The following is a 20891-nucleotide window of genomic DNA, read 5'->3' on the forward strand; positions in this document are numbered from 1 at the left end:
TGATTTCAGATGAGCTGCTCCCCTGGGCACAGAGCTGCTTGAATACAGAAATGAGCGGGGGGGGGGGGGGGGGTATGTGTGTGTGTGTGTGTGTGTACTGAATATTGTAATAATGTTTGTGTTGTAATGAAGCCATGGATTTTTCTGAAAAATACTCTTTACGGACTCAGTAGCATTTTCCTGATGGTTTGTAAGGGGCAGGAGGAAACCCCTGTGTTAAGCTTGGCCACTTAAAATCCTTTCCTTTATTTGTGTAGGGGTTTTTAGCCCTGGTTTCACTGAACACTGGGCATTGTTTTCAGCAGAGACTCAGAGGTGAGAGGGGACCATGCTGCCACATGATGGCAGCAAAATCCTGCTCAGAACTAGGAGCTTATGGCATGCTTTCTGTCTTGGGGCTGGTTTCTCTTCTGTACCCTGCCCTCCCATAAGGAGAGCAAAAACGAATGTTTTAAAGTATTTTGGAGACAATACAACTGTGCAAGCTAGTAATACACTAATTCCAATAAGGCTACATCTTCTCAAAATGCATCCTCTAGTTTATTAGCTAACACATACTGTTTGTTTTTAAAGTTTTTAGTATATTAATCTTTGCTTTGAAATGTAATAGGCTTGCAAATTTCAGTTTATATGCTTATTAGCAACATAAAAGCATCTGAATATTGGAAAGTAAGAGTGTACTGAATGGACCCCATTCTTAACTTTTGAGTACGAAGGCATTCATCACTTCCTGCCTTCATATTGACCACAGTGCCTTTGGGAACGTGCTTTACAAGGCCTTTCTGTCCATCTACAGTAGGTGACTTAATATGTACCACTGCTTGTTTTGCAGTCTATTGCAACACTGCAATGGTGATCTGATATTTTTCCTGCCTATTATGTCAGTATATCACTACATCCAGCTTTCACATTCTGTAAATCAGTGTGCCTTATTGTTAATAGGGGTGTTATTTTTGCTAGTTAAAACAAATGCCAAAAATTGTCCCCAGATCCTGTAGTAAAATGTGTATAAATACACATTTGTACTACTAGCAAAATAAGATTTAAGAGTGATTTCATCTTTAGCTTGAGCTGCCATCAGATGTAAACACTGAAGGAAGTTAAGATGCACATTCTGAATTAATTTTACACTTTATGAAGCTGCTAAGGGCTTACCAAAAAAAGTGAAGAATGCTTCCTCTGAGTTTTTTCTGTTTCCTCTGATTGGATTTGTCACATAACGATCCACTGCTAATGCAGCTATCACTGGCATGTTTCAATCTTCTTACATGTTCTGAGCTGCTTTTTAGTGTAAGTCTTGTTATTTGATTATTTGGGAACTGTAAGCCATCATGTTCTTAAAAGAAAATTTTAGTGGCTCTTAGTGTCAGTCTTGAGCTGTGCAGTACTCTGGTCGGACTGCTGCTGGCAGCTTTCTGGAGCAGCATCAGTTCAGGCAGCTCCATTTGAGCCACAAACCGACTGTTTCGAAAGAGCACAAGGGTATGGGTGTGTTGAGTTCCTGCTGTGCTGTCAGCCCTGGCTGTGTCTTGTTCAGCCACATCGCTCAGGTCTCAGTTCAGTGCTTTTGGGTGCCCCTCAGATCAGTACTCCAGAAGCTTGTTGGATGTGTAGGAGGAGACATTTCCAACTCTGAGCTGCTTTCTGGCTCTTCACAGCCATAGTTGCTTGCCATCACCAAAGGGCAGTATTTTAGGGAATATTAAACACAGCTTTCAGCTGTTCTATTTATTATCACTATGGATATTTATTGAACACTGTAAGCTCTGTAAGGACCCAGACAGTTGTCTTCAGGCGGTCCAGTGTGATCTTTCTGGTTTTTAGCATGTGAGGACCTGTTCTTTCTCCCATGTGCATGTTAAAATGAAATATAACCAAGACCTGCAAAGCAGCTTTGTTAGCAGGGAATTCTTTGTGGTGTGCCTGTATAATGAACTTATGGGGGGGTTCAGACCCAAGGCAAACTAATCCTAACAAAGGGGATGATTTAGGCTGGATTATGTTTGAATGGCTCAGGCCAAGTTGTCGGTGGTGTAAGGCAACAGGCTAAACAGAGAGGGAGAAGCAAGATTTTTCCAGCACTGTGTGGTTATCCTGAAACATTCTGTGTGTTGTATGATTGCTCCACTACCTTATGCTTACTGAGTGTTCTTACAAAATGGGATTATGAGCAAGAAAAAAATTCCTGGTTTCATACCCAATTATCAGTAGAGGGTGCTATGTTGCTTTTGAATTTCATCTGTGTAGGTTATATGTTTATCAAATATATTTTTAGTTAATAATTTATTATTCAAAATTTAGTTCAATTATACCTTTGCTTACATTAGCGGTGCAGTTTACTGTGATAGATCTTGATAATATTAATTTGATTCTGCAAATGAACAGATTTTCTGTTTAGCAAGATTCCGTGTTATAGTGCGACCAGCTCTGTTATAATGATTTTATGATTAGAGAGTGTTTGTTCCTATTTCTATATGGTAATAAATATATAGAATCTAGTTTATAGGCTTACAAAAACACAAACACCACCATTGCATTTCTTATTGGTGTTTGCTGTCAGTGTGATAGCAATGTTGTCAGATGAGATGTACAGTTTCTAAGTAGCTGTGCAAGCAATTCATCTTTGGGGGTAGCAAGTGAATTTTAGAAGGAGGTTGTGTGGAAAATAGGGATAAGGAAGACAAAAGCAGCAAACAGGGGCTGAAGGAAATGGAAGATCAGGAGGGAATCAGAAGATACAGAGAAATGAGGCTGATGACTGCCAGATGACAGATTCTGATTTTGGAATTGTTGCTTTGCTAGCTCTGCCTTTGCAACTTCTCTGCCCTAAATGCTTTTTGAGACTTACAAAGTTTCTGACTCTTCCCCACAGTCAGTGTCCGGGCTGCCTGTGGTCTCCTCTGCCACTTGCTGAGAGGCAGAGTTCTGGATTTTTAATGTAAATACAAAACAGACTGTGGGCACTCTTGGCTTTTTGGTTAACTTCAAGTCTGGTGGGAGATGATTTGATCTCCTAGATTTATTCTTGGAAGAAGCCTTGTTAGTAAACGATTTTTGATTTCTGAGAAGTGTTAAACTCCTTGGGTATTCTGTTCCATCCATCTGTCCTTCTGCCATTTCCATTTTTGGTGAATTTGGGATTAAAGATGTGGTCTGATCTCAAAATACTTTTGGATTTTGTAGGAAGACAGCTAAAGATGCAGCAATTTAGTGAAGATTGACTCTTCATTTAGGAAGGCATGAGCAACCACTGTTTTATTTCCCTGCTCTTTTGTTGAGTCACCTTTTGGGCAGGAATTCCCAGGCTAGTACATATCCTGGGCTAAATTTGCCTTCTTCCTGCTGTGAACAGGGAGACTCAGGGTTGCACCCATAATGACAAGGAATGGGACAGCTCATCCTGAGGAAGCAAACAAAAAAATCCCTTGCCTTCCTTCTGACTGGACCAGGTTGCTCTGTAGTCCATATCTGTGGGAATCTTACTCCTGGTGACATTCCTCAAGGCTTCCTCCACTTTCTTCCTGCTTAAATCTTATGGTTGTGATCCAGGATCTTGGATGTGTGCCCATCTCTTCTGTACTGGTTTTTTAATAACTGCTGACAAAGGAGATGAGTCTTACAGAGGGCTGCCTTGTGGCTGGGACATCAAGTACACTGTGGTGGACCACGTTCTCATTTGCTAGTATTGTCCAAACATGACAGCTTTCCTGACTCTGTGGAATGGATCATGCTGCTGTCTGTAGCAGGAGGAGTGTGAAGTGCAGAGGAAGCCATTAGGGTCAGGAGCATTTCTGCTCAGCTGAGAGTTCTGCTGGAGTGGCAGATGGTGAATATCAGGTCTGGAATTCAAGCCTGATAGCAATCAAGGCTTTTAAAACATAAACTACCTGGCTCAGAAACCAGAGGCAGGATTGCTCCTCTGCTGACATCCCAAGGCTGATAGTGTTCCTGTTGGTCCAGGCAGAGCTATCAAATCCTGGAGGGGAGGAGAGAGAGTGTGCATTTCGACCTGTTGGTGTGACCCTTCAGCCCTTCTTTTAAGTAATCCAGACACTGAGCTGTGTTCCAGAACAATGCTAACCACTGCAGCTGAAGTTAACAGCCAGTCATGTGCAGGGCAGCCACAATTTTAGCACTTTAACAAGGGTTACCTAGGAGCCTTTGGGAACCTTGGTGACAAAAGGCAAGGAAAGTTGAGTAAATGAAAATTAATAAGGTGCCTTTGGGGCAAATGTAGGGTATGCAAGAGGAGGGTTTTAATCTTTGCATTGCCATAGGCTTCCTGGCTGACTGTAGGCAGATTGCTCTAGTTTCTTCCTGCTTGTCTTTATGCAAAATAATAACAACAGATATTGACTACCTTGCATGAGCACTTAGATGCTTTCACCTCATGTAGATACGAAAGTAGTAAGAGCCCAAGGCAGGTATCCAGAGGCAGTGGGGCAGTGAGCTTGGAGCAGAGTGCCTGGTGTATAAATCCCATTTGGAAGAGAATTAGAAAGAAGTATTCAAACTAGATCTCTTTCCCAAGTGTCAATTATTTAATTTCAATAAAGTTGTCTCTGAAACCCAGTCAATCAGGTCATGTAACATAATTTCTACAACCCAACAGGCACTGCTGCTCTAAGTGCTGATTTTTGCAAGTGTTTAGGTGTTGTACTACAACACAAAACAGTAAATGTGAGGAAAAAAAAAAAATAATATCTTGCTCAGGGCCCTCCCAAGTTGAGTTTACGCTCAGTACACTGGGGATATCTGAACTAGCCTTATGTGAATTAGCTTATGTATTATTATCTTGTTAGGGCAGAAGGAAATTCTTGTAGCCTCAATTCTCAGCAGGGTAAAGCAGTACTCACTGAATTCAGTGCAGGTGAAACCAGACTTAGCTTGGTACCTAAGTGAGCTCATTGGAAGGTATTCTGGGATCTCTGCAGTATCTATTTTGCAGTTCTGCTCTGTAGATTAATTTGTCAATGGACAGAAAAAGGCAATTCTGAAGTGTGATTCCTTGAGGGTGTTCATCTCGGAATGAGAAAAGCTGTGATACAGAAGTATCTGTTTCTCTGTGGTGGATGTAGTAAATCAAGTGTATCTGAATTTGGGTGTTGACTGCTTTGTGGATCTGTGCTAGATTTCAGATATGAAGGTGGAAAGTTCCCAAGTCCTGTGGGCCAACCAGTAGTGTAATTAAAGGCTTTCTTCTGTAATATTTCAGAATTGTTGAGAAAATATTGCTGCTTAAAAAAATCTCTTTCTTTCCTGTCCTCTGTGCACAGTGAAATACAGTTCAGCTCCTCCAGTACTACCACTTCAGAGAGCCAAGAACCATCTTCTGGGGATCAAGCAGCCAGCGCGCTTCAGCAGCAGCTCCTGCTGATGGTGGCCAGAAGGACCCTTTCAGAAAACCCACGGGTACATTGTTATAGCTGAATTTCTAGCATCTTGATGAACTGCTCAATAAACAAATGCTGCAGGCTTGTTCCTGAGACAATTTTGTTGATTTTGCTATACTGCTTTTCCTAGTATTGCTCATGTGGGAGAAGATGTGTTTTATGTTGATGCATGCAACTCAGCTGTTTTCTACTGACAATGAGTAGTGTCCTAGGGGACTATTTAAAGACTCTGTCACCTAAAAAGTTCATCTTCTGTCTTCAACCATATTTCATTTGGAAGAGGACACAGCTGTTAGGATTTTAGACGCACCACCAGATTTTAATAGTATGAAGTGTTTATTCCAGATTCATTGCTGTCATAAAACCTCATGTCTGGTTTCACTTTTCTGAATTGGGCAACCAGACCTCTGAATGTTTGCTGTGGAATGTTGAAGCCACCTCCTCAATGCAGCTAGTAAAAGAAAAAGGCCCTGAGACTTCAGTTTGCATGGTCTTATGTGGACATGAACTTTACAGTGTTTGGGGTCTGTGACTTAGGGCTATAATCTGTTTTTATAATTCCTTTTATAATACATTTGACTTTCCCTCTACCATGCCAAATTCTGGTTTGGTATTTATGAATAACAGTAAAATAACAGTTAATTGCCTTTCATCTTAGATTTCACACAGGAGCGTTTAGCTAGAAGTAGCTTGTGTAAAGGAACTATTTTAAACTAAAAATCAGTAAATTGTCCCAAATAATGTCTTTCATATTTGGACTGTGTCTTCCATTTAAAGGCTTTCATGTTTTCCAGATATTTATAGTCTTGTAAACTGCCTGTAAATTAGAGAACAGCTGTCATTTCTTCTTTGTCTTTTAGGAAGACTGCTCCTCAAGGTCATATTAGCAAATTTGTAGCCTGGCCAGGCAGTAATTTCAGAATGTCCTGGTTTCTGAATTCTTTTTCTTAAACATGAAATTCTGAGCCTACATAAGTCAGGAAGAGCATTGTCATTCATTTCAATGAAGCTAGGGCTTCAGGCTGTTGCTGACACTATATAAATTTATGAACTGAATTTTTATAAGCCCTTTCTTATAGGAGAAACAGTTAGACTTGAGTGACTTGCTCAGGGCTAGTCAGAGAGTTTCCCAAATCCAGCTCAAAAATCTGACTCCCGCCTAAGCACTACAAGACTCGCACAGAGGATTTCATCCAAAGGTTACAGTTCCTCAGGAGCCAAAATGTTCACTTATGCACTCAGTTAAAGAAAGGCGCGTTAGGCTGGTTTGGGGACTCAACAATCAGATCCTCAAGTGCTTTTAGTGAACTCTCTGTTACTGTTTTGATTTTTTTATCTAGTTATGGTAAGCAATCTACATTAGACTTGTGAAGTTAATGACTGCAGCAGACTGAGTTTTGCTTTACTTTCTGTTGGGTAATAGGACCCAAGAGAAACAAAACTGTGCCAGTATTAGCAACTGTAATATTTTAAAACATGTTTTTTTCTTTAAAAATGCCCCAACCCCATGTTTAAGTTACTTTTTAAAGTAGTAATAAAAATACTAAAATTTGAACTACATAAACTATTTTCAGATTTTAAAGTCAGCATAGTGAAAGGATTGTGATTGGTCTCATGGCTCTTAAGTTACTCAGAATTGTTAATAAAGGAAAGAATGCCAAATAGCCCAGCATCCCCTTGCATGTCTCAGTGCTCAGAAAAATGAGAGATTGTCCTGCACTACTAGCAGTTGAGCTCCCATGCCCTGTATGGCTGTACACCTTTAGTCAACTGGAGGCATGAGATAAAATGCCTAAACTTGAATTTCTTTCTCCAGAGCTTATGCTAGCCTGTTTCACCTCATGTTTGTCAGCAGACTGAGGATATCGGAGTTGTTTCCCAGCTGATGCACAGTAATACATTGTCATGTGTCAACTCTGTGTAAAATTCCTTCTCCTGGAAAGGGAAGATGAGAAATTATTCCAATATTCTGAGAAAAGAATGTAACAATTCCTTTGAAAAGTTGGATAGGTTGTTTAAAAAACTGTGCTTTGCTAATGGTTATGATTCTAAAATCGATCGCTTCACACGGAAATCCCCTGCCCTGACTAGGAATTTTAATCTAACATAAATAACTCTAATGTAGACATTTCCTAGAGTTCCATAATAAGTATATTTGTTGATTAATTATCTTTAAGGAGGGGCGGGTAAAAAGCTGCCTAGGAGGAGATTGAAAGCCATTGGACTTCACAGTAATTTGAAATCCCAAATTATTCTTCTTGGAAGAAAAATTATTGATTATTCCCCCTCCATGACATCAGTAATGATCTACTTTGGAAAAAAAATCACTGCTTCTCTTTGCAGAGATTTTTTTTCATCTATTGTCTAGCTTTGCAGGCTTGGCTGAAGGGTCTCCAGATAGTTGGAGGGGAGTTGTAGAGAAGAGTTGGAAAAAGCCTTAAAATCTGGGAAAAGCAATATTCAAAAGGGTGGATTTATGGTTATGATGGGATTATTAGAGACTCTTAAATTATGCTATTTGTGCTTGTTTGCAAATTTTTTTTTTCCTCCTCTTGCTTTCTTGATGAGGCGTACCTCATGTAGTATTCAAAGCATCTCTGAAAAGATAAACAAAGCTGTGTTCTGGAAGAAAAGTTGATAAGTCACACTTCTAGACTTTAAGGCCTACTTTTTTTTTTTTAGTTTAAAAAGAAGGATTTGTCCTGTCATGTTTTTATATTGTGCTGTAATTAGCCTGATACATGGGAAAATCTTCCAAACTTTAGACATGAACTGGATCTGGACTAAAATATAATTACTTTTAAAATTAAGATTTAGTATTACTTTTTAAAGCATATTGTCACTATTGAGCTCCATAATTAATATAGCTTCTATTCATCTACAACAGTTAAGCTGGTGTGATATTTTTGTTTCCAATTTAAAATTAAGGAAATAAATATGCTAATATGCACCCACTACCCCTTTTAGAAAAAAAAAAAATCAGATACTTAGATATAAGTTTGGCCGTTTAGACACCTGTTTTGCTGGCAGCTGTGTGAGAGAGTTTTGTGTATTTCTCATTTGTTTTTATAGCAGACCAGCCAGGACCCTGAGGATTCTTCATGTTCTTCAGCACAACGGAAGCTGAACAGGCAGTTTTACAGATTTGTTATATTCCCTGGCAAGTGGATTAAAGTCTGGTATGATCGTCTTACCTTGTTGGCATTACTGGACAGGTAAGCTTTTTCTTTTGAAGCTGCTCTATGTAGTGTTAAGGTGGGTGGCTCCTCATGTCCATAGAGCAGTGCTGACCACTAGAGAAGGAGGATTCAGGAGTAGATAGATGTGGTTTTGTTTTAAGTTGAAGTTCAGGGTTGATCTCAGTGGTTCTTGCTACCCTTTGTCTTCAGGTAGAGACTTTGATTCATGTGAATGCCAGGCTTGTAGACTAGTCTGTAATTTGACTCACAGATGTTATAGATCCAATGAGTCTGATGAGAAAATCAGTAGTAGAAGGGTCCCAGTACTCCAATGTTGAAAAAAATAAAATTATTTATAGAATGGTATTTAGGTGAAGATTTTTTTGAGCTGCTGCACCTGTTCCAGTTCAAGTTTATTTGTCTCTGCTTCTGTTGGGGTGCTGTGCCATATGGGTTAACATGGGCTCCACAGCAGAAATTTCAGATGGAAGTTTTACCTGATGCAAAAATCAGGCTGCTTGTCAGGAAGCTTTAAGTCCAGATATTTACTTGTTTGTGGTGTCTTATCTCTATGTTTCAATTGCATGGAAATCTTTTCTGCTGATAAGCTATTTTTTTACAGCCTGAATATTGACAGCGTTTTTTATCTCAGCTTCCATGTTCTAACAGAACAGATAAAGCAAATAAAACATCAGATGACGAATTTGGCCTTTCATGCAGTTCTTTACTGTCAAATGTATATTTTTTATTAATGGAATGCCTTATTTCCTCATTTAAAAGTGTTTGGGTATTTGATTTTATTTGTAATTTTTCATGTGTTGGGGTTTTTTTGTTTTGTTTGGTTTTGCTTTTATAAGCATACACTTTTCTACACTCAAATCATCTCCATGCCGGAATTCTAATTGGAAAGTGAGATGGGAAGGGATATTAGACTTCAATGCATATGGCTTTTTTTCCTATAATGTTTTAGCTATCATTTTGGGCCAGGTTTTTGGCATGGGGATGAAATACTGTTGAACATGGAAATGTAGTTATGGGATCCAGTGAATTCTGATAGCTGCAGCACTGACAGCTCATACCAGCTACAAATGCACCTGCCTTGCTCTGATGAATCTATAAATATTTGTGCTTCTCCAACACTTTTATTCACATAGGACAGAAGATATAAAGGAAAATGTGTTTGCTGTCCTTCTAGTAATTCTTGTTTCACTTCTTGGATTCCTGACTCTGAACCAAGGCTTCTGTAAAGACATTTGGGTTCTGTTGTTCTGTCTCGTAATGGCCAGCTGCCAGTATTCTCTCCTCAAGGTAGGACTCAAGTTCATAGCCAATTGCTGAATTCTATTCTAACTTCTACAAAGAAAAAATCCTGTAAGCAAACATTTTTTTTTCTGTTTTGTTTTTAGAGTGTTCAGCCTGATCCTGCTTCACCCATACATGTAAGTCTCAGTTAGTAAAACAAGTCTTTCTCCTCTATTATCTCTTGTGTACTGTGGAACAGCTGGCTGTTCAGTGAAACACAGGTATTAGTCATTTGCTGTTCAAGCTGATATATGAAAAAGAAAAATACATCTGTGATTTCAAGACTTTGTACTAGGTTTAATTATTTTTAAGCTATTAGAATTTATCACTGCTATTAGAAAAATACTTTTTCTATAACTTAATATGTGCAGTAAAAAATTCAACTGGACTATCTTGCTGATGTGTGATCCTGTGACATCACACAAACCTTTCTTTGCTTTCTTTAGAAACAGACAGAAAAGAGCAGAAGTTTCAGACTATCAGTTGAGTTGTTGCTCAGTTGGGATTTTTTTGTATTTCTTTTTCTTTGAGACTGGGGAATGATATTTTTATTTTTAAAATCTGCTACTGAAGATTTATTTATTAAAATGGCACAGGTGTTTTCCCTTTGTTAACAATATCATCACAGTTTCTGTGCTTGTGTCCTGAAGAAATCGCCAAATCTTTGGGTGAATGCAGGATGTAAGAATCCTTACTGATTGATATGGGATTTTTTTTATTGCATATATCTAAGAAATTGAGCTCTGATGGTGCCAACCACCTTGTAGAGAACCACTTCTTTACACAAGTCTGTCCCTGTTATAGGGCTGTTCTAGAGGCATCATCTTACATCTTCAACCTTACCGCTCCACCTATTACGGTGTCTCAGCGTTTTTGATTTGTGGATCTTGGAAGACATTTCAGTGGTCATAATGCCTTTTCCTTTTTTTACACTGGGTGCTAGTTGCTTATGTTTCTTATTTAGCTCTTTGAATATTTTTGAGGTTGCCCTCTCTTCCCTCGGGTTTCAAAAATTACATGTTGAAAATGTCAGGTCTGCTGGATCAATTCCCTTTGGCAGGGAGCAATTATTTTTGTCAGTTTAGAGGCTAGAAGTACAGGATGAACTTGAAAATGATGTTTTATCTATGTATACTGCACACTTCACTAACTGGATTTCAGAAGATTCTGTTTCTTTTCCATGCCGATTATATAGGGGTGAAGTTATGGTGGTTTTGGTTATAATGCATTCATAGGAATACCTGTCTGCATTTAAAGTAGAGAAAGGTAATGAACAGCAACTTACCCATTGTAGGATAATATTCTCAATACGTTAAAGAAATGATCCAGTCTCAGTGAAAAGCTGGGGGATTGTGTGAGTAAAATAATATAATTTGTCAGCTCAAATCTGTCTAGATATAATAATGTGAACTGTAATCAAGTAGTTTGCACCTAATCAGACATTAGTAATGCATACGTTTGTTTAAAGTGGGCGGCAAACAGTTTAATAAAAATTTCATTATGAACCTATCCAGCCCATATGTTTTTATAGTATTAAACACAAGGTAGTATTTAAACAGAACTTTTTTTTTTTTTGTGCAGAATCCAGGTCTGAATTTCAGGTTCTCTTAGTACTATTACAAGTGTTATCTGCTGTATTGTCTAAGTCATGCAGCAATGGAAAAAAGTAACAATAGGTGTATTCCCATCTTCCTTTTCTTCCCTAAAACTTTCTTAGGGATACTCTCTTGCAAACTTTTTGGTGCACTATACAGACTCCAATAGAAATAAAATTTAGGAAGTTTTTCCACTACGGGTTGTGAAGCTGGAGGTGTTGTCATGCTAAAGTAGAAGACTAGCAATTTCTACATTATAATTTTTTAACACAACATGTATTTGTAAAGGCTTGCTTTACAAATAAATTCTGAGCACCTCAGAAACAGGAGAATGAGAAGGTGAGAAGAGATATTCCATGTAATGTTTCATAATTCATGTGATTGCATTAAATTTAAAGACAATAACGTCTCTTGATGTTAATGTAAGGATGCAGAACAACAGAGCGATTGAAGAATGATTAGTATCACACCCATGAGTATCACACTCATGAATGAAAATGCAGGTGAGATATTTTTGAGTATGAAACAAACCATTATGAGCCTCAGATCTGCCACAGTGAATTAAGTTCTGTTCATGGATCCCTAATGCCTTATGTTATCCATGGCTGCCAAGGAGGTTCCAAACTTCTTCCCTATATCATGTGGAGAGTTTGTTTCTGTTTAATGTGATTTTGTCATCTCTAGCCTGTAGCATTTTGAAAGACTGCTTTAAAATAGAATCCAGTGAGTTCAGAAAACACTGTGCTTATGCCTGGAGATGTCATAAGCTTTTGTTCCAAACTCCTCCTGAGTATCAATGTATTCACTTGCTGCTGTTGAGGAAGAGCTGGCATTTATTGTTGCTGCAGGTTTAATACTGGTGCCTGCTACAAGGTGGGAGTCTAATTTTCCTGTCAGCTGGAGCTTTAGCCTTTCCAGTTTTGGTCCACGGAGAGCTGGTGGCCTTTAGGTGCTGTGTACACAGGGGTACGTGGTTCTGGGATGGTGAAATTTGGGAGCAGCCTCCTCACTGGAGCAGTGGAGAGAAGAAAGGCAAGTCCATTCCAGAGTGTGTTATATTTTGCTGTTAGTGACCTGATACAAGCAACCTGCTGGTGACTGCAGGGTATTAAAATTCAGAGATCCAAGAGATCCTTGTCATGTGCACTCAAAGATTTTAGAAAAACCTTAGGCAAGGTTTTACATTTAGTAAATTGCTCTGTAGAAGGATCAGGAGAGCTTGTCTCTAAGCACCTCATAAGACATCTTTGTAGCTCAGCATCTAGCTTGGGCTTACAAAGGCATTTGAGCTTGAAAGATTGCGGTCATGCTTTTAACAAGATTTAGGGAATCTCTTGCATAAATTCATTGTCTCAGTCCTATTATGTCCCAAAGCAGATAGCTAACTCAGTTGTGTACCTATCATAGGCAGTTTCCTAAATCCCATAAGGCACTTATAAAGTACTTGTAATTTCTCCCTGTAAGCTTTTCTGGTGAACTGAGCACATACACTTTTCGTTATATATAAAAGCTTTCTGTCTTTCTCCTTTTACGTGTGTGCACCCACAAACAAGCAAAAAAACCCTATTAGATCTTTCTAAAATTTTGCTATCAAAATGCTTTGCAGTCAAAACTGCTGTTGTAGTGAATGGAAGTGTTTGTGAAATTATTCTTTGTTGAAAGTCTTAATATTGTTTTAGAAACAGGAGATGCATCACTGCTGTGTTGGTAAGATGTGATTGTGTGTCTGAAACATTAATGAGACACATGGACATAAAAAAGTGAATTTTTTTAGCAGACTAGGGGAAAGGAAAAGCTTTCACTGACATTTTTATCAGTGAAGGGAAAAAAAGATTGTTTAATGAATGAGATGTAAAATATAAAAGGAATTCTGCTTCATTATTTAAATTCTTGTAAACAAGAATGCAGAGTGGAGTCATTGCACCAAGATTATATCAGTTTTGCATGTCAAAATCTGGTGTGCTTGCCTAGTAAAACAAAATGAACCCTATATATCTAAAATACCTCGTTAAATAATGCCACATACCCATTTTGCTGAAGGATGCCTAGCTTCGTTGGTCAGTGGCAGGTACAGGAGGGCTTTGCTTTTTTTCTGTTTGTTTTCTGTTTGTTTGTTTCTAAAACCTTAAAAAATTAAATGTAATGTCTATGCCCTGGCTGTGACTTTTGGGAAGTGATCCTCTCTTTCCCAGAAGGTGTCCACTGTTGCCCTCAAACCAGTCCTGTTCCAAATGCCCCTCACATGAGGCATGTAAATGACAGTGAAATACCACATTAATACTTGCAGCAGTTCCTCTTTCTTGTGTTGTGTTGCCTGTTCCCCAGATGTGAGTACTGGAGTATTTGCTGTGCTCTAGGAAGCTCAATCAGTTTTGAGCTCATCCCAAGTAGTGCAAGAGCTGTGCAGACATTGCCCTTCTGAGTGCATTGCTGCTGCATTGCTTTGCTTCTGTTGATAAGATTCTAGAAAGATTTCAAGGTTTTGTCTCATTACCCACCACCACCACCTGAAAAACAGGGAAGGTAGTATTTTTTCAGCTTTCAGAAAACCTCTGGAATCTGCTTTCTCAATTGTGAGTGGCATTACTGTAGTCAGTGTCGTAAGAGTGATTGAATTAGTCTATTCTATTCTAAGATATAATGATCATCCAGTGGCACTGCCTTGACCACTTCAGGGCTGCCCAAATGTCAAAAAGCATTGTTAAGAGCATTGTCCAAATGCTTCCTCTAAACACTGACAGGCTTGGGGCATCAACCACCTCTCTAGGAAGCCTGTTCCTGTGTTTGACCACCTTTTCAAAAGAAATACTCCTGCCTGATGCAGCTTAGAGCCATTCCCACATATCCTGTCACTGGATGGCACAGGAGATCAGCACCACCTTCTCCACTTCCCCTCCTCAGGAGCCTCTAGGGAGCAATGAAGTTGTTCCTCAGCCTTGTCCTTTTCAAACTGCACAAGCCCAAAATCCTTAACTGCTCCTTATAGGACATTCCTTCCAATGATTTCACCAGCTTTGTTGCCCTCCTCTGGATGCCTTCAGGGACCTTCAGATCCTTTTTAAATTGTGAGGCCCAAAGCACACAGCACTCGAGGTGGGGCTGCACCAGTACAGCAGGATAATCGCCTCTTGAGCAGCTCATGTTGCTGTGTTTGATGCACTCCAGATGCAGTTTTCCCTCTTGGCTGTTGGCACTCACAGCGGACTCACGTTGAACCTGTTGGTGAGCAGCACCCCCAGGCCCCTTTCTGCAGGGCTGCTTACCAGCCACTCATCTCACAATTTACACTTGTGCCCAGCATTATTTCATCCTAGGAGCAGGATCTAGCATTGCATCTCGTTAATCACTGCCCAGTGTTCCAGTCTATCTAGTTCCCTCTGCAAAGCCTGACCCTCAACAGAGTCAACAGCACCTTTGGGGCTGGTGTCTTTGGCAAACTTGTTAAATGCTGCATTCAGTTATGTGCAGGTTACTGATAATCTGTTAAGCAGAACTGGCTCTAGAACTCAGCCCTGAGGAACTTCACTGCTGATGGGTCCAGCCAGATGTGGCTCCTTTCACTGCAGCTCTTTGAGCTCTGCCCACCCTTCAGCCAGCTCATCACCCAGCACACCATAAACTTCTTTAGAAGTCAGAGTTAAATATGCCCTGTAATCCCAATTGAGTATGTCAGTGTTCTGCATGGAACTGCAAGGTGTGTGGAGTTAAACCTCCAGGCTTGTAGTCATCAACTCTGTCTTACCCAGCTACCTTCAAATAATCACCGTGCAAAGATAAAACTGGCTTCCATGGTTCAAGAGGTAAGACAAGAGTGTAACAGAATGTAATCACGATAAAACAGCCTCAAGTGAATGTCAGAATATAAAGCATTAATCAATTGTTTAGGTGCATATTTATTAGTCTCTTTTCCTAAGGTACAGCTCACATTTTACGTAAATGAACTCTAATTTAAAAAAGGCCAGAAAATATTAGCTTAAATTATTTTTATTTTTTAAAGTAGTATTTTTATATTTATAATTCTCCACGGATTGTTTTGTGGACAGGTGTTCTATTAAAAAAAAGCAGTAGTAAAATTGAAATTGATTAAAAAGTAAGGATTTGTGTCCCTGACTTTATTCATATTCCATGGATGTGAGGCACGATGTAAGCCCACCAGTTCCCTGTAATCTGCCACCTTGTTAACTGATTGATCCCAAAAGAGAGTACAGATCATTTAATAGCAATCTAACATGCGAGCTTGGCTGGCAGCCAAACAAACTCAGCCACACTTTCAAGTCAGTAAGTAGACTCAAAAAAAGACATGATCTTTTATTATGCTGAAATTACGTTTTTCAAATAAGAGCAGTTGCATGGCAGCTTTAAGCAAGGCAAGCTTGGATTCTTGTCACTTTGCTTCTGGCTTTTCACACTCAAGGAATCTTTTGACTCATCACTGTTTAAAATGTCTCACTGTTTAAAATGTTACTCTTAAGCTTGTTACCAGGAGAGCTATTAAGGTTCTTCTTAAGTGTGTGTTAGGTTCCCTGGCCTGCACCTCCACACCAGTGTTTTGTAGGATTAGTGGGAATCAATTGTGTGAGAGATCTGTGTGAAAGACATCAGATGAGATTCTTTCCGCATCCTAATTCCTTTGGATCATAATTTCAAAGTGTTTCATGGAAGCAGACCAGAAACTGCTGACGAGTGTCACCCCCTTCAGAAGGTATGCTGGTTTGCTGTCAAGTGGTCCAAAGAAACAAAAAAATTAAATTGGTGAAGAAAAATCCATCCCCATGCCTCCAGGGATATGCTCAATTATATTTTTTTCTTCCCAGGAGTCAATTAAAAATTAAATTAATTTTATGTTTCATAAAGTAAAAAAAAAGTCAAGCCACCTGAAGCAGATGGTCAATGAAATAAAATACATGTAGAGAAAAATTCTTTTTCTACTGAAAAGAAAGATTCAGACAGATTGAGGTTTTCTTCTCCACAGGAAATGACAACTTCTGGAATTAGTAAGTTTTGAAAGGTCCAGAAGGGTAGGTTTTCAAAAGCATAAATGGTTGCCGGAGTCAGTCTTGACTGCTCATTGTGTCTTTTGAAAGTCTCCTCTGGAGAAAATGAAATACCTTGTCACATTTTTATTACTAATTATTATGCATAAACCATTAAAATATTTCGTCTGACCCCTGACCCTTTCTCCAAGTCAATGCAATGCATGTAGTAGAAGAATGAATATAAAAGTCTAACTTTTTGGTTTTTCTTCCAGGGACACAATAAAATCATAATCTACAGCAGACCTGTATATTTTTGTATATTGTGTGGCCTTATTTTGCTGCTAGATGCTGGATCTAAAGACACAAATCCTCCTGTGTATACAATGTATGGCCTGAAGCTCTTCTCACCCAGGTCTCTCCAGTCAGCCAGAGACCATGTAATAGGTGAGTCAATATTTTTCCTAGGACTGCAGAAAGGAATTAAGTGTAAGTCTGTGTTTTCCCATGCTGGCAATCAAATGCAAGTTATGGAAGCACAACCCGAAGTCAAATTGACAGAAACATTTGGAATGACTTAAGATGGGGCGGGGGCAGCTGTCAACCTTCCCTCATGTAAAAGGAGTTCTTAATGAAATGAGGCTCATAGAAATGTCTCCATAGAAAACTAAAAGTCACTGATGTTATTAGCAAAAATCATCATCTGTGAAGTGCTGTTCATCTGTGTAATGGCTTGTCTGTGTGGAGCAGTTACTGCAGAATAACTTGAGTTTTAAATTTAATGCCTGGAAGCTAACCCATGCCAGTTCATCAGGCCATGAATCTTCTGATCACAAAGAAAGTGCTTTATCTTGGTTTCGTTTAATCAGACTGTCTATGTGACCAGTTAGTGAGGAGCAGCCACACTGCAGTAGCTCTTTCAACCTGTTTCCTTCTAGAATCATGTTCTGAGGCTGCTGAGGACATTCAGATATTGCCCCAAGACAGGTGTGGTGATCCCTTGGCACTGATCTGGAGTGGCCACAGCCGATATTGCCCTATTCTGTCAGGACACTTCTTCCTGTTGCACAGCACACTTAGTCTCTAACTGTGATGTTGCATCAGCTGAGCCACAGATTCAAGTGCTGGACTGGACTCCCATGAATAGTGCAACTCTGCTAAGGTACAAAGTGAGGAAATGTGAGATTTACTGTAAAAGTTGCGAAAATTTCCCAGAAAGCTGTCTTGTAGTGTACCAAAGATGGCCTGCTGGTTTGTGAATTTAGAACCAAGAGAACCTCCTGTAGCAGAAGAAAACCCTATTTGTGATATCGCTTATGACTTTCAAGGTCTTTGTTCACCTGTGACTGTTGTACTTGCTTTTTGCCATACTCAGGTCAGACTTACTGCCTGAAAGGCATACTATTTCAAGGAAAGCCTCCTGGTCCGTAACCAAGGGTACTATGCCACCCAGTGCATCTCACCAGAAACAGGGGAATGTGAAGAGCTGCATCTCACTTATTTTGATTAGCTTCTTTCATTACTTTTCTTTGGTCTCATTTAAGTTTCTCCTTACATCTTATTTTCTCTGTCTGTCAAAGGTGAGCAGTAAAAATGCTAATAAATAATTCAACAAGAATTCTAGATGACACTTGGGATAGAGATAAATGAAAAACTATAGCAACCAGCATAAGAAAACAAGTGTGGTTATAAATGTGTTAATTTTGGCTGGTCTCAAAAGAGATGGCAGAGCATGTTCTTGAAGCAGGAGGGGGTGGGGGAAAGAGGAAATAAAGGCTCATCTCCCCAGCTGGCATGTGTTAAATGAGAAAGAGAAAGAGACCCTTTCCCTTTGCTTGTCCCTGTTCTTGTTTTGCAATGGTGTCTTGATGCAAGTGATGTTTGGTGCTGTGCTTTGGCTATTCCTTGCTTTGTCCCTATGGGAGCCCTAATTTCTGGCTGCTGTGAATCCTTGCAATTGGTCACAGTGCAGTGACCTCTGTAAGCCATGGCAGTCTGGCATCCTGTGGCATCTTGCTGCACTTCTAGTATAGATTCTCTTAGGTAATGAAGGTATAGAAGTATTTTTTTTTTGCTATAAAATAATGAGGGAAGTTGGTGGCTCCAAATACCAGTAAAGTCTTACTGTCTTGCAGTTCTGCCTATTTGCTGGGTAGTTTTTATATCTTTTTATTGGTCTGTCATCATATGGTGACTCTTTATATTTTAATCAGAATTTATTGTGGTATTTGTAGTTGATATGTTTAGAAATCAAAGAATTTTTGACATTGTGTTGTACCTACCAAGGAGAGGAAAAGTCTTTTATTTCAGTTGCTTATTATGGTAGAAAGCAAAAGCCATGTAAATTATAGAACATACCAAAGAGCTAGTGTGATGCTGCATATTATACTCTAATAAAAGTCTTGAAGCAAGGTCATAAAAGAAATAATTGCAGATTTGTTAGATGTGTAATTTAACCTAATTACTTATGAAACATGGTTTTTAACATGTTCATTTATTTTCAATCTACTTATGATCTGATTCTGTTTTATTTTGAATTGGTGATGATTTTGCTATTGTTTTATATTTCTATTAGTTGGAGGATCATGACTTTAATTCTGGCTGTGGTTTTCATCTTGAATTCCTTATTTCAGTTAACAGTTTTGCTAGATTAACATATTAATTGCAAGTAAGGGCACAGAAAACCGGCCTCACTCAGTGGGACCTACAGGTGTGGTTAGTGACAAAAGTAGTTGTGCATTTTATATATGATAGTTCTTGTGATGAAACCATTTTCATTCAACAGGTAAATTAAACTATTTCACAGACATCTCAGAAGACTTAAGAATCAGGAGGTGTCAAAATTTTTTGATAGTGAGTCCTCTGCCTGCTCCTTTTAACTGTGACTGAGCTTCTGTCAAGGGAAGAAAGCCTGTGGATGTTGTGCTCTCCCATGTTCAAGTGTGGGAGAACAAAAAGACTATTTCTCACTGAAATAATACTTTTTTTTCCTTGTGAAAAAAACACATTTTATGACTCAGATATATATATTTTTAAATAATCTTTTTTCTAAATGTCTAAAATGTTTGCAATGTGATGTTGCAAATCTACATTGCTCAAAAGACACAAATTTTCCAAAGTCATAATTTGTGTTTTCCCCTCACATTTATGTGATACATTCTTATTTAGAGGAAGACTGCAGTGTTAAATGTAGCAGCTCGCATAATGATCTCTTAGTAGTCCAGCTTTTAAAGGTATTGTGGGTCTCTATGAAAATGTGTGATGCTTAAAGAAATTATTTCTGGAATTCATAATGCAATTTCAAAGGATTAATAAGTTACTTTTATTGTCTGCTTCCCACAAGGGGAACTGCTGCTTCTGAGTTCAATTCTTTTGTAGGTGACAACTGTTTATGTTCCTGTCCAGTGTGCTCCTTTTTGCAAGATGAGCTAAACTAAGCTGCCTTAGCTGAAGAAGTTGCTAGGATTGTTCAAGGTATTAATAGAGAGTGGGTGAGGTGAGGACAGTTTTATAGTCAACTAACTTCTTCCTCCTTGTTTACATTTGTCTCTATATATCTTGGTGTACTGACAACGCTTTAATCTCATCCTTCCTTCCATTGCTCTTATTTAACTTTTTCTGAGGTTGCTACAGCAAAGGCAATCATTTGGGATGCAAGTTTGTACTCTAAGATGAGTTCTGGCAGTTCTGCAAGTCCTTTCCCCAAAGAACAATATCTCCTGAGAGTTTCAGCAGTGTGTTTTTGGGATAGTTAATCCATCATGGGTCCACATGGCCTGCTGAGCAGTTTTCTGTTGTGCCATTGCCTGTCTTCAAGAGTGATCCTTGCTTGGCTTGGCATGACTTGGTGGAATATCTAAAAATGTGCAGAGTAATAGAGGAAGAAGAATTTAATATTGGCATTTTTATGTAAAACACTGAGAAGAGAGCATTTCCTCATTTTCTTACATGTGGATGATTTGTGCCAGTAGTGGGAAGTAGTGTTGAAGGTGCATTGTGAATCCAAGTATACTTAAGTGAGTGCTGTCTGTGTTAAACACTTGAGTATGTCGTTTTCTCCCGTGTTGGGCTTTCTCAGCAAGATTTACAGTATTAAGTAGCAATAACATATAATACAGTGAAGAGAAAAACTGTCAACCTTGGTGTGTTGTTTCCTTTTAGCATAAGATGCCTTAGTAAGATGAGCAGACAGATGTGAAATTAGCATTCAGCAAAGAACACAAATACTTTTGTTTCTTTCTCAAAAATCTGACTGGGGGGAATGGGTAGTAAGTAGTTCTAGTGATTTGTTTAATTTGCTTTTTATGAGAATGAATAGGAAGAAACTGCAGTCTTCCTAGGATCTGAAGTAAGAAAGACATACTTGTTTACATGGAAGAGTGGCTGACACACTCTCTGCCGTGCAGAACATTGTGGAGCTAGTACAATGAAGCAGTAAGAGTATGATTA

General features: G+C 38.9%; 1 protein-coding gene across 4 annotated transcripts in view; it reads left to right on the forward strand.

Annotated features, from left to right (window-relative positions):
- The window catches only part of PCNX2 (pecanex 2), a 150946-nt gene that overhangs the window by 29069 nt on the left and 100986 nt on the right, over positions 1-20891 (forward strand). For 3 of the 4 annotated variants that reach the window (XR_012055122.1, XM_030268277.4, XM_030268278.4), the window contains 5 exons: positions 5277-5412; positions 8466-8608; positions 9727-9880; positions 9979-10011; positions 16718-16889. Coding sequence is in view for 3 of the 4 variants with exons in the window: in XM_030268277.4 (XP_030124137.4) it covers positions 5277-5412; positions 8466-8608; positions 9727-9880; positions 9979-10011; positions 16718-16889 (638 nt within the window). In the remaining variant the exon portion in view is untranslated. The remainder of the gene's footprint in view (positions 1-5276; positions 5413-8465; positions 8609-9726; positions 9881-9978; positions 10012-16717; positions 16890-20891) is intronic. The other variant, XM_072927114.1, reaches the window with a different exon arrangement.

Source organism: Taeniopygia guttata, chromosome 3 (assembly GCF_048771995.1).
Source record: "Taeniopygia guttata chromosome 3, bTaeGut7.mat, whole genome shotgun sequence".
Classification (NCBI taxonomy): Eukaryota; Metazoa; Chordata; class Aves; order Passeriformes; family Estrildidae; genus Taeniopygia; species Taeniopygia guttata.